This window comes from Argiope bruennichi, chromosome 4 (assembly GCF_947563725.1).
Source record: "Argiope bruennichi chromosome 4, qqArgBrue1.1, whole genome shotgun sequence".
NCBI classification, from domain to species: Eukaryota; Metazoa; Arthropoda; class Arachnida; order Araneae; family Araneidae; genus Argiope; species Argiope bruennichi.
Genome location: NC_079154.1, coordinates 130,107,394 through 130,126,296, shown reverse-complemented (window position 1 = coordinate 130,126,296; position 18,903 = coordinate 130,107,394). Strand labels below are relative to the sequence as shown.

General features: G+C 32.3%; 1 protein-coding gene across 4 annotated transcripts in view; it reads right to left on the bottom strand.

The window, feature by feature from the left end:
• Positions 1 to 18,903, bottom strand: part of LOC129965637 (potassium voltage-gated channel protein Shal-like) — a 226,446-nt gene continuing 207,543 nt past the window's right edge. For 2 of the 4 annotated variants that reach the window (XM_056079704.1, XM_056079706.1), the window contains 2 exons: positions 15,221 to 15,284; positions 7,002 to 7,193 (listed from right to left, as the gene is read on the bottom strand). In XM_056079704.1, coding sequence (XP_055935679.1) covers positions 7,144 to 7,193; positions 15,221 to 15,284 — 114 coding nt within the window. In that variant the 3' untranslated portion in view covers positions 7,002 to 7,143. Of the gene's footprint in view, positions 7,194 to 15,220; positions 15,285 to 18,903 lie in introns of all 4 variants that reach the window. The other 2 variants (XM_056079703.1, XM_056079705.1) reach the window with 1 other exon arrangement.

Sequence of the window (18,903 nt, the reverse complement as noted above, 5' to 3'; positions counted from 1 at the left end):
GAAACGGAAAACAGGCATTTATTAAAGGCCTTTCCTAGCAGCTGTTAACATGTAGAGTGCTAGACATTACACAATGACATTACTTTTTATTGTCTCTGCAGAAAAATCATTTTGGTATGACAAAAGAACAATACACTTCTTTTCTTAACGAAATAATGAGCTTGTAAATCACTTTAATTCACGAGTAGAAATTCACTTTTTCATAATAATATTTTTGTATGGAAAATAGGATGAAACACTTCTTTTTGTATTTATTTGATTCGTTTGATGCTCTCAGAGATGCACTTGAATTTTACAAAGATCTTTCCGATCAAGCTCGTTAAATCGCTGTTAGTTGGCGGGCACCAAGGGTCGCCGAGTCATTGCTCTCCACTCACGAGGTGTGTCAAGGAGAAAGGTCTGCCACCATGAGCCGTGTTTCAAAATAGGAGAAAACCTGTTCATATTAAAGTTAAAACTATCTCTTAGAAGATCAATCCAGCAACAGCGTCTGTTGTCCTGTTATTTGAAAAAGGGGGTTCTCAAAATGTGCAAAGGGTGTCACGCAGAACAATCTTGGAAACTTCTGTAGCGCCCGGTCATTTCAGATAATTCAATATTCTTACACAGAAACAATAGAAAAAATAACATTGACTTGAATTTTTTAAATAAAAGATGCATTTGCATTAAAACGAATTTCTTCTTATTTATTTTACTTGAATTTTTTAATAAAAGTTGCATTTGCATGAAATCGAATTTCTTCTTATTTATAGCTAATTAACATTGCATTTTTCTCACTTATTTCATAATTTTGGAGCAGAGATATGGGATCGCGAAATTTACCTTTTTGCTGAAATAGAACGTTTGAATAAAATATTTTAGAAGCCTCGATTTGCAAATCATTATTAAATACTTTATTTCTCAAACCCCTCGTTTTAAATAATCCGAATAAGTATTTCAAATTGTAATTGCATTCAAAAATACATGCAGACTGTATGAAACCAAATTTAAAAGCCAGTTGATAAACGAGAAAATTTAAATAGCGGATGTGTCTGTGTACACCGGGCTTTACTAAGCAATTCATTATATCATAGATTTTAAGAGTTTGGCCGTCCGTCACAATAGAATGAATCTCGTATTTCCTCCATGAAAGTAAAAGAAACGCACTTTCGGATAACAATGGGCATAGATCATCTAACCCCTCTAAAGATTTCAAAGGAATTTGTTCGTCACAAAATTGGACTCAAATTCTGATTACGATTTCGATTATACCGGTAAACAGCCAGATTTTATTAGCAGTCATGCATCCATGTAGAAAAATTGAAACTGGCCATTGCCCATTGGTCCTGAAGCTGCTAAAACTATGTTAAAGCACGCATTTGAAAACTTCACTCTTGATAAAAGCTTAACCAATAAAAACTGAAAGTTTAAGGTATTACTGAGAATAAAATAAGTATTTATTAATGAAACAAAAGAGTATAAGAACAGTGTTAAAAGGATCTTGATTAGAAAAATTTTTACTAGGAATCTTGGCAACTAATGGACATTTCTTTAAAAGTTAAGTTTTTCTAGCTGTTGCTTTCGTTACAATCGATCTTCTTTGAGTCATTCATTAAATATTCGGATGGTGAATGTTTGAATCGGAATCTTGGCTGGAATGCTTCGGAAAATAAACTCCATTCAAGTGTTTTGGTGAATAAGTTTGAGTAAAAATGCATTTTGGCTGCAATCATTGAAAATGCGAAACAAGCTTTTTTTTCTGGTCGATGTCACAAGGTCCATATTTGAAATGAAATTGGTACGTAAATAATTAGAAATTGATTAATTTTTGTCTCGCTTTGGAACTAAAAACAATTTGTTGAATCCCATACTAAATCTGTTATGCAAGGAAGTCTTAAATTACGGGTTATAACGTGATAATCAGTCTCTGCAGCATTTAAGAATAAAAACAGTCAAGAAAAGATTAAATGGATTTTATTTAGATTTACAAAATGATTTTTATGGAGTTCCGGTTCTGTTATCTTTAATGAAAATGTTATTTTATTATTTACATTCCAGACTTTTTTTTTACCTATAAAGGAAGAAGCTAAGAAACTGGAGAAATTTCTCTATACAGTATGACTTGCTATGCCCAAACTATAAAAAAAACCCAATTAGTAACCAATCGTGATTTAAGAAATACAACTGTTTCCTGGATATTAAATTAGTATGTTGTAATCTTAATGAATCCTTGAACTTCTACAAATATCTTTTCCATCCTGCAATCATAACTTGCATTTTGAGGAGCAAATTCAAAATGACTCTCTTATTCGCGTTAAGAGAGAGCATATAAAAACAATAAACAACTGAAACAAGATTTAAACTTCAAATTGAGGTGGAGTAAAATTACTAAACTTTTTTAAGTCTTTAATTATATAATTTTTCCTCTTTTCATAAATCTATGACAAACTTACTACTTTTCTAGTTTTCATTTGATCATTCACATTACGACGGCAAATTATATTTAAACAAAATCTTCACTTTTCTCGGCTTTAAGACTGTTAACTGGCCCTTGTTCAGGGATATAATGCATAGTTTTCAACAGAAAACGAGAGTTGCACTAAACTGGCATATACTGTTCTATAAAAAGAGTCAATGATAAGACTATAAGTTGTTGTTTTTTTAATTTAAAGCGTGGGTATCTCATTATGAAGCCTATTCACTTTTATCAATGACTTGATGCACCACATTTTCTCTATCTTTCTTATATATATATATTATTCAAGAATTATTTTGATTGCTTAAATTCATAATATCAAAGGAATGTGAAAATGACTTCAGGAAATATGGCAATTTTTTTACTTCCAGATATATCCATAAATTATTACCTTTTCGCAGAAATTAAGGAAGTTGCAATGGCATAAAAATAAAAGTGGTTCCAAAAAGATATTCTTTAGTGAAAAAAAGCTTCCTTTATTTTATATATATATAATGAAAACTCCGTGTTGGCATTGTTTCGCTTTTTCAATGAAAAATGCTCTCAATCATATAAAATCCATAGCATACGCGAGGGCGCGTTTTGCAACTTAAATGTTCATATAAAGCTTGATTTCGAAGGTTTCAATTTCAAAATTTGATCCCGAAAAAGGAAAAATAGGGATCCGTGTTTTTTCTGTAAAAAAAGGATTTTTTTTTTCTCGATAGAAAATAAGTTGTAGCAAAAATCAATAAGCTCAGATGCGGACGTAAGGAAGCATTTTAAAAATTCATTTTCTTTATCAAGAATGAACCGGAGTGTAAGCTCACGAGCAGAATTTTTTTTTCAGTGCAACTTTTTAAAAAGATCCGAAAGCATTCCGAAAACAACATTCTTCGAAATAATTTATTACATCCTAAACAGGAGGGAAGTTTTTCTTGCAATAATGAAAAAGGAATCTGTATGGAAACTTTTTAAATAAAATTCTTTAGTTCCATAAAAAATTTCGAAATTTTACCAATTCTTCCATGGAATACAAAGATTTAAATTTTTGCTTTCATTTTCACAGCAAAAACCGACAATGTATTAATTTTATTTTGTCTCAATGACCTATTAAACTGAAAAGCACCAAATTATCTAATACTGAATTCACCTGACAGTATTAAAAACATGAATTGCCTTTATAATATTTACTAGAGGTCTATCTAAGGAGGATTCACTCTTAATCTTAGAGTATGAAATTTTATCGGAATCCTACAAAGCTACTAATGCCATTTAATAAACATTTTAAAGATTAAATTAGAAGTTACAATTTTCTCGATGTTATCTTATTAGACCTATGAATGAGAAATAAAATATGGCCATTACATTTTATAATTCAAAAAAAAAAAAAAAATCATTATTCTAAAAACATTACATTCATGTTGAATGAATTTTAAAAAGAATAACAGAAAACTCATGTTTGTGTGATTCAAAATAAGTCTAATGTAAAGTGTTTAGAAAATGTTACAGATTGCATTTTATTTCTTACTTAGAGAAGATCGATTATAATTTCATAAATGATAACTTTCATGTTTATGATCTATTTAAAATTGAATTAAGTTTATCAGTCCAGGGTTTTGAAAAAAAAATGAAACACTGGCCGTTCTGAATTTGCAGATCCTTTCCTGCCGGAGGGAGAGCGGCCGTCGGCGGACCCGAAAGGCACCCGGATCGGGAAGGACAAAAAGGGCAACACAACTTTTCTCTCACAGCGAGGTTGACTCAATATATATATAATCTATGTATGTATAGACAAACACTCATACATGCGTGATGCATGACATGAAAAAAGAAATAAAACACACAGTTCATTGTCTTAGCTTATATACATATTTCTTGGAAAATAAAGTAACATGAATCGCAGCCTCGGACTTCACAAGAGAGGAACAAAAATAGTGGATCAGCCAGGCCAAAGCAGTGTGCAGCGACCGAAGGGGTGCTTCTGCGCTGACTGGGAGAGATACAAAAATAGTTCTTCACTGGCAGAGTATATTTTTCTTCGGACAGAACGATCTTTCGGACATTCCCGGAATGCCTTCTGGACATCTTTTACATCGGAAAATGAATTTATATGTCAAGCGATCGCAATTAAAATACGAAATGTTTGCACACTTGCTGTTTGTAATAAAATATTTCCGAAACACGCAGAAAAAACTCGAAATGGAATATTTCGCAAGAATTTTCTGCCGATGGCGTGAAATTTAAATTTTAAAAGTAAGTTTTGCCTGTAAATCTTTGATATATACATGTATATTTGCTAAAGATCAGTTATTTAAAGATATATTATTTCAAAATATATATAATTATAATTATTGGCAGATATTTTTTTTTTCTTCGAATAGCAAAACTAGGTATTGTATTATTTACAGGCAATAGGACGTTTTTTTTAAAGTACTGCAGGTTCTGGCGAAGAAAAAATATACTCTTTTCATTGCAATAAAAGATTGTAAAGTGTATATACCAAAGTAAACATGCTCCAAACATATTTATCGAATAGTGGTGGTCACTTCTTAACTTTTTGCGTGAGATCTTGCCACAAAATTCTAAGTATTTCACCACTGGTTATCAAATTTTTATTTTCTTAGATAGATGGCGCTGCGATGAAAAGAAATCACAATATTATTTTTGGTGTTCCTCCGCTTCCGGTTCCGCAAAGGAAGTGAAATGAAAAATAAAAATAGGCAGTCATGTAAGGAGAAAATAATTCTGTACACATTAACAAGATAATATATAAACTTTTCACATACTCATTGAAAAAAAAAAAAACTCTTGTCGAAAACAAAAAACAAAAAAAAGCACACTCAAATAACAACAATAACACCACCTTGCTCCTCCACTTTTTACCCGTAGGGTTAATTAAAGTAACATGTTCCAACAGTTGTGGGTAGACAGCAAAGAGAGGCAGGTGTTTTATTCTAAACTTTGCTTCAATACTTTAATTATAGATTTATTTCATAACTTTGACTAGATTGTACCTTCCGGAAACCACCAGATCCAGAGAGACTGCAGACGTCCTTCTCCAGTGCATAATCTCATCGAATTAAGGCTCAACCTCCTTTCGAGAGACTCGATCATTCGTGGGAGGCTTTTGTTCGCAGATTCTAAGCAGCGCACTTGGCACAATTTTTAAGAAAAATTCTGAAAGTTTTGCAAGTAAATATTTTTAAAAGTTAGATTAGGAACTGTTTTTGGAATGTACTAAAAGTTTTTTTTTAATTATTTGTTTTTATTTGGTAATTTTCATGCTAATAAAATGAAGTGAGTTTATTTAGGTTTTCAAGTAAAATTTTAAATTTAAGAATATAGTTGGGTCTGTTTTTTTGGAGAAAATTCACATTTTCCTGATTGAAATATTGAACACGAATTTAAATTTTAAGATAAAAACTTTTAGCTGTAAAAGCAAGTTAATAGAAAGAAACGTATCTGAAAATGCACGCATGTTTAGTTAAATCACTGAAAATCGCGAGTTTTCGACTATAGCAACAAGAAAAGAAGATTGCTTATCGATTCGAGTTTGAAAACCTCACCGTGTACATGCCAAGAGAAAATTCATTTCGAAATGAATCCGCATCACTAGTTTATTGGGTATTTGGAAAGGAAACCACTTCTAAATAATATACCAATCAGCAATCGTATACATTATGACAAGAAATTATTTTCTATGCCTGCGAACATGGTTGCCTCTCGTTAAATATTTTTCGATTGCAACTGTTCAAAAGTTTAGTATAGGAAAGTGATAGTTTCTATTTTTTTAGCAATTGCATCTATCAAGTTAAAATGGCTCTTTCGAAATATCCAGAGATTATTTTCTATGAAGCCAACTGTTGAAATTCTTGGATTTTTTTAGAAATAACTTTTCTAACTCTCTTCATCCAAAGTGATCTTGGGATTTCAAAATTTATTAAATCAGAGGAACAGAAAATGAGATTCAAGAGCAGGCATTGATAGATATAATCATATTCGAACACTGGATTAAATGCCGAAACTCTTGCCATGTACACATTAACAGCCTAGCAATTTTCTTTTTGTATTGTAAAATTGATCTGAGAACTGCAATCAAGACCGTGCAATGCATTAATTAATACAGCAATGGACCTTGTCTAATTTCTGATAAGCATTGTAAAAACGGTATTAAATTTGGGATAACTGATCCAGGTCTAACATATCAGTTGTAGTAATACTTTCAAAAATGGATGCCACTTGCTTGAATTTTTCTAGAACTCTGAATAATCTCTGGCAATTATCTTTGGACAGTATGCCAGGTGTGTGGTGATCATATCACAACTGAATACCAAACGAGCCAATGACAGAAGTGCTCTAACTAACTTCAGAACTGCGAATGAAATTCGGTATCATCTTCAAGACATCACTTCGAGACAGCGTTGTCGACAGTGATTGCTAGCGAATATAGGGCAGCAGCTGCGTCTCAGGTGGACACATTCTCCTTAGAATGCGTGTTGCAAACGATCGAGTAAGCGCAGACGAAGGCTCAAAGGGTGGAAATCCTGACGAGTTCTGATGATGGGTTGGGAGAGGGTGTATCCGACGGGTCATCAGAGGGGACGGGTGTCGAGATCTTGACCATTGGGGGGAATCGGGCGTATTTGTGATCGGGCAGCCTCCTGCGGGAAGAGGTCCGTCTCCTATCTGGAGTCCGCAGACGAATGTCATTCATCTCCTCCTCTTCCGGGTCGGAGATAGTCACTGTCGTACGATGCTGCAAAAAGGGGAGAATAAGTCAATCAAGCTGCATTGGAAGACAGTTTCAAAACATATTTTAAGAAATATCTTACAGTAAAAATTGTTATTTTCCCAGCTGCGATTATACAAGAATAATGATTGGCTTCTATTGGAAGCCATGCTACTCCAAAAAGCAAGAAATCGGCAATATATTGCCGCATTGAAAAGAGGCAATCTACTCTCCATGGCCGAATGGTCGTAGCACTGGTCTCTTAATCAAGAGATTGTAAGTACGAATCCCGCTAGAGACAATGCTATTCACAGTCTGTGTAAATATTTAATTCCTTGATTTTATGTTTTCCTTTATTTCATGTTCCAGAAGATTCTGGACATTTCTTTCGCTTACCAGACAAGTGTTTTGGACTTTTCTTACTGTCTCCAGAAAAGTATTCTGGAACTTTCCCTGCTAGTATAAAAGCAGAAGATATGTCAATCACTGTGTTCTCAGTTCAGAGTTGAGTTAATAAATTGGTTTAGTTCTACTTCTTGTGTGTGTCATTGAGTTCCACACTAAAGAACCTACGTGACAATATAAACTTTTAGGCAGCGTAAGAACAGATGGTTCAATAATAGCCACCTGTTGCTTTCCACCACCACTCTGTGCATGCATGTTCCTTGCAGCCAAATTTTTTATTAGTGGTAGGATCCTGATTATTTCAAGGCTCATTCTTTTCTTGGTCATCAATAATGTAGAGCGAAAGATATTTTTTTAATTATTATCAATCAATAAAAATAAATTCAACTTGGTGAAGCTTATTAAAAGGCTTAGTGATAACACCCTCAATTTCTACTATGAATGAAATCAAAAAGAAAAATGCTAGAAACAGTACAAAATTGAAAATGGACTCATTTATACAATGGCTAATCAATTTCAAAACAATTATTCTGTAGTATACATGTTTTCATAAATCATTTAAAAAAAATCTAATACCCATGCTTTTTGAGGTATACAAGTCTTCAGATATCATTTAAGAAAAATTTCAAAGTTGAATTTCTTTAATTATTTTATTTTAAATAATATACAGTGTAATAGACTGCAGGTGGTTCAATTTTGGATGACAAACTACAAAAAATGAACACACATTTTCAATAGCGTACAAGAAATAATAAAACGTTAACTGGTTCTCATAGAAACATAATTGCATTCGATTATTTATAATGAATACTGAGTAAGTTTAGAGGTTCTCCTACATAAGCGACATTTATATCATACTAATATTTTTTCAGAATGTTTACCTTGATAAATAATAATTCTTTCTAATTTTTTGCACTTTTTTTTAGATTTTGAACAATGAATTCGGTGATATAAAATGCATTTATGAGAAGAACTGCCAATAATAGAGTGATATAATATAGGTACAGATATTTAATATTTATTAAGTAGCATCATTACGAAAAAGAAAAGTCATTTAACAAAAGTCAAACTGGAAACATCATGTTATAGCAAACAAAGGAAACATCTGTTGCCATTCATATATAAAAAATACAATGAAGACTCGACAATGGGAAACAGAAATGTTGATATTATAATACAAAGCTGATGGCCAAAAAAGTAACATCTTTGATAATACTAAAGTACAATTCGCAAAAAATCAAACATCAAGATCTTTCCAACATCGTGAAATCTTGCAAAAAATATACAACTTATCAGTAAAAGATCGATTTTCTTAATTCGTCTCTCAAATCTGTAACTAATTCAGCATCTTTCAATTCACAATTCAATTCTAGATACAGGCATTCTGGGATCTTTCTCCGACTTTGAACCGTAGAAAGAAACAAAATATAATTACATGGAATGATTTATTAAAAAAGATTCAGCAATATTTCAGTACTACACTTCTCAACTATTACACTCAGCGAAATTGTAATACTAGTTATACCGTATGATAAGTTTATGTTATCCACTGCCATAGAGTTATATTATATGGATAGGAAGACAGCGTGTCACAGTTAACTCCAGATCTTCGTTGATGTGGAAGAGATGGTCTGTCAGGAATTTATTCAAATGTAAAAACAGGTGGAAGATTTTGGGAGTGAGATTTGGTGAATAGCCAAACAGCTCCCAGTGAAGGTTTTGCAGAAGAATTTTTTGAGGAATTCGTTATTTGTGAGCGGGCTTAGGGATGGATCATCAGCACTGAGCATTCCACGTCTCTTGCTCTGATTCGATCGGCAGCAACTTCTCTACGTTTAAAAGTTTTATCAAGAATCTAATCACTGTCACCTGGAGGAAAGAATGACAGCTGGCAACTTTCCGCACTGCATCGATGTCAGTGTAAGTAATAGGCACATTCACAATCTCCCCGGATAGTGCCTTTGAGTTTCGTGTCTTTTCCAGGAGCATCTTTTGATGATGTTACTTTCTGGATGGCCCTTGTATATTAAACCCAGTAGATTTCTAAGTAGTGCCTTTGCGCTTCATGCCTTTTGAAGCAGCATCTTTTGACTATATTACTTTCAGTATGACATATATTAAACCCAGTAGATTTCTAAGTAGTGCCTTTGCGCTTCATGCCTTTTGAAGCAGCATCTTTTGACTATATTACTTTCAGTATGACCCTTGTAAATTAAACCTAGTAGATTTTTCATTCACAGATCAGTCAGTAAATAAAAGGAATGTTCATGACTTGCTATCTTCACAGATCATGACAATAGCAGCGAAGAGAAATGGAGGGGCATTATAGTATTTTGAAGGTTAGAACACGATATCATTTTCACAACTCTTAATTGTATTTGAATTCAAAAAATTATATAAAAAAACTTATACAAACTATTGTTTATTATCTGTTACACCCAGGCATCTCTTGTCCACCGATCGCAAAGACAGACAGGACAGAAGTAGACAAGATCACTGTATTACTGGCCGTCCTTTAATAAATGTGCATCATGATATCAAGTTCTTTGTGAAAATCTGTTGACCTAATGTAAAACTCTCACAAAGAATCGAAGATATAATACAAGTACTCTTTCCATATAAAAATTTTGAAGGAAGTGAGACATTCTGAGTAATGACTTCATGGCAAATCATGAACATACGTCAAGTTCCCCTTCAACAAAATATCACCATGATGGCATTTCAAATTTTGTGGCCTATTCCTATTCATATTATTTTATCATAAGTAATAAAACAGTAAAACTTGACTCATTCAAAAGTTTTAATTTGAATTCTTAATTAATTCGACTGTTTTTCTAGGTTCCTATATTGTTGAATTGGAATTTATTTTGATTAGTTCGAAATCAAAAAAAAAAAAAAAAAAAAAAAATTGCAAAAAAAAAGTTTTTATTTTTGAATAGTTTTTACTATATACGATGTATATCTTTATCTTGTGATAAAAAGCAATAAAAGCTATTTCCATTTTTTTTTAAATTGAGCACCTGAAATGTAGATTGGAAGTTTTATTGCAAAGCATTCAAGATGCTATAAAGTGCGATTGGAGATGAATATCCCAAATTTGAAGAGCTATTAAAAGAAAACAAAATAAAGTATAACCTTGTTGTTCATCAAACATTACAAGCAACCGTTGAAGATTAACACAGCTATAAGTGTTCATTATAAGCATCTGAAAAAATATGAATGGCATCAAGGCTACGAGGTTATTCATCCAATACTCTCTCAATATCTCTGATGTGACGATTCGGAAGCCTGCAGATATGCAAGCCTTAAGTTTATTAATGTAAATTGATAGCGGGGGAACAAATTCCTGTTATTTGATGTAGCTCCAGGATAATAAATCCAGTATCGCTATACATGCATATCTACATTCTTTCAAATTTTCGCATTAGGTATAAAGAAAATGGGTTGAGTTATCACACTGTTTCGATATAGTTCGAATTTCTGGAATGCACCACATTAAACACTCATACCTATGATGAATTTAAACTGTCAGCTCTTATTATTTCTTATTTCGATGAACAAAATGGCTGAAAGTTTTTTTGTATTCTTTTGACAGGCCTGCAAAACTGGGATATTCAGTCATCGTCAATCTGAATAATACTTATTCATTATTTAAGATTATTTATTTAGAGAAGTTATTTTTAAATACAAAATAAAATTACCAAACAGACTTTTTATTTGTATTGTTGTTTGCAGTAATGTGCTCATATTTAGATTTGGTTATTATCATTCAGATAAGTTGAAATTTTACAGTAATCCCATCAGTTTCGAATTATCCACGTTCTTCTGCAGTTGCCAAATCTTATTAAGCTTTATTCCCTACTTGAGATTTTTTTTGAATACATAAGACAATAAATTATTTCTAAGCGTACAAACAGTATTGTAGTCATTTAAATTTACCCTCTTTCTGCAAATAGGTTCCAATGGACATTACTTTAATACCAGATGTATTATTCTTCTCAAATGCTCACACTAGCTAAAAAAGTTAATGAAATTTTCTGTGGCGCTATTTGAAATTTTAAAAAAAAGACTCTACCATTGGAAAACATTTTTAGGCATTTCAGCTTCAATCATACCTTGCTGGATTGTCAATCCTTGATTTCAATCATAACTTGCCCTGGAGTCGCCAGTTGCGCGGATCCATTCTTGAAGATCATTCAGTGTGATGAGTAGCTATCCGAAAAGGCTTCGACTCTCTGGTACAACACATGATGGAGTCGCCAACTGCATGGACCCGTTCTTGAAAATCATTCAGTGTGATGAGTAGCAACTGAAAGCTACGAAATGACTGTTCAAGATGCCAGCCTATGCCGCCTGTGACTGTTTCTTCTCTTATGCTTTTCCGCTTCCACAGCACAGAACTGTTTTCAGTAATACAACAATGCGGATTACGCGTCATGCCAACAACTGATGACTGACGTTGAATCTTCTGTTGGAGACTGTGTCAATGCCTGATTTTGCATTATTCGTTCAGGCCATAACAGCGCTTACTGATTTCATTCAGGCATATTTCGTTACCCAATGTGGACTGACGATATCCATTAAAAATTATGTTTAATTAATTAATTTTATTCAAGAATTTACAAAATAGTGCACCTAAATGCATGAAGTGTTACCGCAACTTTACACATATCTCTAGTCGTAAGCTTATCAAAGGAGTCAGATATCGCAGTTTAAACGGAAAAGGCTTCAAAATAGGCTAGGCGCTTAACGTGTTAAGCTTCATCACACCGAATGAGCTTTGTAAGGTATGGTTGAAGTTGGATTGAGGTATCGATCGATGCCTCTTGTTTCCCGAATAGAAGGCGCATCGAGTGTTTTTAAATCTATCGCTAAGTACGTAATTCACGAATTCCTCAATATTTCATGAATATAATAGCAGAATAGCACGAGCAATAAGTTCAGCAGAATAGTATTTGCGAATATTGGATACTTCCCAAGTACCTATGAATAACTGGTGAAAAGTCACGAAATAATAAACGAGTAGCTAAATGTAGCAGAGGAATGAAAAAATTTCTGCACAAAAATGTTTACTGTTTCAAAGTATGGGATAATTAATAATAAAGTAGTTTTAATAATAAAGCAGATTTCCCAATTATTTTATGAAGTATCCAAATTGGATAACCACAAAACGATATGAAAAAATGCTTACAACTTTAATAGAAAGCACATTTAACATGATTTTTAAAATATTTTATTTATTCATATGTACCACAATATAAGTATTCTCATATCGCGAGGTGAAAACTAGTGTAAATTGTTGGAAGACAACTTTTGACTTATCGATTGAATCAAAACTTTAGATACTTGAAGAATGGGAAACATCAAACAGCATTTTCAAGAAATAAATAAAATACATTGAATGAAAAAGAAGCATCATTCATTTTAGAAGCAAGATACGGTGTATCAAATAAAAGTGACATTCAGGCAATATTAACAAGTACAATCATTCAATAGGCACATTTCCTTAGAGCAATTAAATAATTGTCTGAATATTATGTTTATTTATATCCATTAGTACAATAATTTTAATAAATAAACATAAAAAATTATTTACAAGTAGTAAAAACCTGTAGGTGATTTGAAGTTAAAAAAAATGAAACCGATTGCTAACCTCAACCTTCTACGAGAATTGTAATCTCAGTTCATCTTTAGCGTACGTATGATCGACAAGATTTGCCGGCACGGCATTCATGATGATAAAAACATCCGACAATCGACCAGCGCCATCGACAAACAGTGAAAATCATGTGTGTGCACACAAATGGAATTGCTTTCTATTGCTGCGAATAGTAGATACTGCTCGTCAACTGATAAATCGTTTTCCAATAACTGACTTCAAATAGAATATTTGTAAGCCGATATTCAAACATTCAAACGAAGTCTTGAACTATATAAATAGCACTCGACCAACTGCAGGATCATTTGGCGATACAGACAAAAGAAAAGTTAAAAAAAAAAAATGGCTTCATAAAAAAATAAGGACGTTTTTTCATGCGTATTTTTCCCTTAGCAAACGATATTTTCCCTGCCTGCAGTCATTTTGGAATTCTCGTTTTTTAGTAAATTTTTTCTGACTTTTGAATCATCCCTTATTTTATCTTGTTGTAATTGCTAAGTTGTTTATCCTGTTTTAAATTTTCCTAATTTATAAAAAATAAATTTCAGGACTTTTTTAAACTCAGTTCTTTCTTTTAATGAATTCCGTTGATTAAAAAGTATTTTTAACGAAAACTTCAAGATTTATTCCTAAATATAGAATATCGCCGTATCCGTGAAATGTTGCAATATTTGTTGTTTGAAATAAATTTATTATATAAGAATTCATTTCAGATAAAGCAGAACACGATTATTGTTACTTAATCGTAGATTTACAAAAAGAACAAAAAATATTCCTAACTTTTGCAGCTGAAAGTATTAAGGTCAGGTAATTTATATTTAAATATTTGCTGACTTTAATCACCATCAACTGCAAACAATAACTTCCTGTGCGTCATGAGGACTTCTTTCTTTAATCAGGAATATTACTGACTACAACAAAAATGTCAGCATTCACTTGAATCAGATTTTGCCAAATATAAAGGCAGGATTTAAATATCTTTATTCACCTGTGACTCCATTTTAGCCAAAAATATTTTATTGCAGTCGCAAAATTAGTAATTAAAAATGATGTATAAACTAACAATAATTTTTTTTTAAGATTCTTGCAATAAACATGCAGAAATCTGAAAGTAGTTATGCCTCTCTAAATTACTCTACAAAATACCAAGTTTAAAAAGTATTGATTGATATTTGGTAGCTGAAACAGCAAACTTGCCTCCTCACAAATTACTAAGAAATTCATAAAATCATTACGATTCATATTATTTTTAGTGACCTTTCATCCGCCTCTAAAATGGCAGTTACAAGGTAATGAGAATGCAATTATTGGTTATCACTTGTTTGCTTACTTAGATGTAGGGAAGCGAAGCAATATCAATTGTTAAATAAATTGCCTTCTTCAATAATTGTAAACCGTAATAGGAATTAATATAGAAATCTTAATCTTTACGTAGATTAGCATCAAGTTTAACACGATTACATTCATCATGGAGAATTTTAAAAAAATCATCAAAATTTGTTAAATTATCATTTCAAATCTAATTTCCTTCCATTTCATGGTTCCGTTAACAAACTCCTTGAACAGAGCATCCATTTCAAGGCTCCATTAACGAATTCCTTGAACAAAGCCTCCGTTTCAAGGTTTCGTTAACGAACTTCTTGAACAGAGCCTCAGTTTCAAGGCACCGTTAACGAAATCCTTGAAGAGAGCCTCCGTTTCATGGCTCCATTAACGAACTCCTTGAACAGAGCATTCTTTTCAAAGATCCGCTAAGGAACTCTTTGAACAGAGCCTCCGCTTCTTCCGCGTTTTGAAGCAATGGTTGAGGTAAAAGGGAAATGTCTTCCTGCGAAAATGGAGTCACCAGTGGATTAACCCTGCTGCAAACGTCATCTGCACGCGGAGTTATTACGTCCTCGTGACGTACGCTCTAAGGAAATGTGACTCAGTGCCGAGAAAGAAACATCGAACATAGAAGGAGGACAGAGATAGGGTAGAAGAGACTTACTTTCGACATTGTCTGTGCTCTTATGATAGGTGGCGTGATATCGGTTGGCTTCGACATCCACACTCTGCGAAACAAACAAACCACAAAACGCACCAAAAAATGTGCATCAAAACAAAAGTCATAACTGAAGAGAGAGAGAGAAACTAAACAAATAAAAAAAGATCTAGGCATGCAGTAAGGCTCTTCATGCTGACGACAGGCGAGCCACTAGCAACACACACACCTAAGGATGCAAGATACAGTAAAGAGTTGGGTAAAGCAGATGAGGTCCTGTCCCTATGCACAACAACTGAATGATGGTATGACTTATTTAGTTCTGCTGCTATTAATTTGAAATGGAATATGTCTGTGATGCATGCAAATGTCCCATGTGAGGTTGTTGCTTTTTACAATTACCAAATTTTTAAAATCACAGGATTCATCTATTTAAGAATATTTCTATAAACCTCCGATTTAGAAATTTACAAAAATCAGTTATGTTATCAATCAGTGTATTTGAAGTGGAATAAAAAGCTTATGGTGACTATTTGTGAAGTGCCCATGATTACTGCTTGATGTAAATAAAGCAGATCTAAGAATATATTTAGTAATCAAGGAATATACCGAGAATGATGTACTATATAAAATATACCTTAATATTGGCATATATATATATATATATATTTATATATACCAATTGGTGTATATATATATAATATACCAATACCAAGAATAATCTTATTTATCAAATACAGAATAAAGTTATGATATCTTTCGAGAGCATTCTCACTTCAATTTTTCCATCTGAAGAATATTTAAATCCGATTAGACACCCGTGAAAAAGTTAATGATTTTGGCCTTCTCTACTTTTCAAAAGTATAGATTGCATTTCATCGATTTTATAATAATTTAAAATGACAATGCATGATTTTTTTCACTTTAAAAGGACAAACCTAAAGCTGTATCTTTTAAGTATAATCCCTGCCATAATTGTTATCTTAAAAATATGTTCTATATCAGTTGAAGTATAAGTACAAGTGGCATTTTAGAACGAGAATTGTTATAATTGCAAAAAAAGATTGAATGTATTTTTATGTTTTAGAGATGAGAAATTGCATCTGTTTCTAAAGCAGAATCCTATTAATATTTTATAAATACATCTTATTGCCCTTTTAGTCTGTGAAACAATTTTTTATTGTATTATCATTGTTTTCCGCTGAAGAGACAATTAATATTACCCCATTAATAAACTATAGTCTACCGATATGTTATATCCAGTACATTTGGATTAAAAGCTCATATTTTATCAATATATGATAGCTGTGTAGATCAAATGAATAGGGAAATGTTTTTAAATAAATTATGAACATATGATGTATTTTCCAAGTAAATTCTTTGCTTTGGTTTCCCTACCGATTACTTTATAATCAAAAGTTTCCAAAGGAAATCATTTCTTCCTGCAAATTTATTTCCCAGCTGTTTCCAACTGACGGAAAGATGTTTCAATGTCTGTCCCATTTAGACTCTGTCTGGTCAATACTTTCCTAATACACTTTCAAAAAGTGCAATGCAACCATTTCTTTCTCCTCCCATTTTCTTATATATTAATTCCAACATTTTCTTTAGTTTCAAAGCTCTCGAATTTATTAAAAGCCGCAATCACTTAATGTTAAAATACCCGAGTTCCCAACTGCGGTTTCTGGGTTCAAAAAATGATTACACCACATATCTGCCATGCATACTTCAGATCTGATCCTGAAAATCAAATCTTCTCCCGCAAACGTAGCATGGATATAGGAAGATAGTGTGTGATTTCGTCTCTGTCATATGGCCAAGGTTGGAATGATCAAGACGGCCCCAAAGCAGTCCATGATTTTTTTTACAAACGATATGTTAATATCCCAATTGCATACTCTGCGATTTCCACGGGTTGGCTATCTATTGCATTCCGCGTTTTTCGCAGTTTATCTTTACGATTACAGATTTTTATTATATTATATTATTATCCTGTAACATATTATGTTATATTACATACTATAATATAGTATCAGTTCACTTTGTTTGAAAAATATTGAATTTATTTGAAAAAAAATAAATACATCTAAATAGAGATTTTAAAACGATTATGCAGTAAAAGGGTTAATGGAATTCAAAATTGAACATGTTAAAATTGTCGAGAGTTGTCAAATTTTTCAGTCTTAATTGTCTCGCACATGAATAATTAGAAATGTCAACGTTCTGCTTTGAAGATAAATGAGGGTAACGTCCTGTTTTGAAGATAAATTTTTTCGTGGCTATGGCAGAAGGACACATAAATCGAGAGTTCCCCTCTAACACTAATGAGAAAATTTTGAACCTCTGCGGGCAAAGCTTATATCAGCTCTGCACAAAGCATCTTTTATATAATATTGTCTCGAGATTATAATTTCCAATCTCAAAAGCGAGACTGATGAGAGGCAGCCTCGGCCTCTGTAAATAAAGTAAAGGGAATTCCGTTTTGAGAATTTTACACGTTCTTGGCTTCCAAAAGTCGGAAAAAACAAATACTTTTTTTAAGAATAAAAAATCGAGTTAAAATTTAGTATAAGACCTCAGCATCGAAATGAGCAATACATATAAAATTTTAGATATATAAAGATATCGAATGTGTACTGTCCCTATTTGTTAATCTGTGAGAAGAACGGATTTTATAGAGAAAAATTCGATATGTCCTCGTTACATGTTCTGTGTATACTCATTATAAGAAGAATTTATGTGCTAGATTCTGGGAGTATAATACTAAGCCGAGAATAAAATATTTCTATTTTTTTACTCCAAAATTTTAATAGCTTAGTAGGATATCGGCTTACACAAAAATTATAGCAATGACAGAAACGTTAAACGTGTGCTCTAGAGGATTTTGAAAGAGAAAATTAGAGCAATAAGAATCACTCTTCATGACACACATTTACTCTAAAGCATTATAATGAACTTACACAAGTCAAAAATAGCATTCATGTACAGGGTGATTCAAATGAAAAGTATCCCTGTTTGGGATGCCCTGGCGTGAGAATCCGTCGACGTAACGCCTTCATATTTGGAGGATATATAATATTTCAGGCAAAGGGAAATTGTTTCGTGCAATAAAAAATTAGATAAAAAAGAGCTGCTAGGTGAAATATGGCGTTTGATCGATATAAATTAAGAATAGGACACACCAGGATCTGAATTAATTGTAACAAATAGATTTCCTGAAATCTATATCCTCTAATTACGAAGGCGTTATTTCGACTGGTTTTCGCGCCAGGGCGTCCCAGACAGGAATACATTTTGATTCACCCTGTACTTGTAGAAATAATTCAAATTTATCATTATCCAACAATTTATTCGAATTTATAGTAAAAAACAGAGTTAATTAAAAATTATATAAACATTCATAAAATGTAAGAATAGCCATAGTCATAAATATAGACATAATCTAATTTTAAAATGCAAAAACACTTTTAATTATCTCAATTTAAACTATGATTTTTTACAGATGGTTACCTGAAAAAATCTATCTTATAGAAATCTAGAAATTCTTCTAAATAACTATCATTTGAATTTCGTCTCTTTGGCAGTTTTATAATATTTAGTTTCCTATAGAATTGCTATTTGTTGTTCTTATAATTTTATTGAAATGCCTAAAGTTAGAAATATTTCAAAGGAGGAGAATTAAAGTGTAA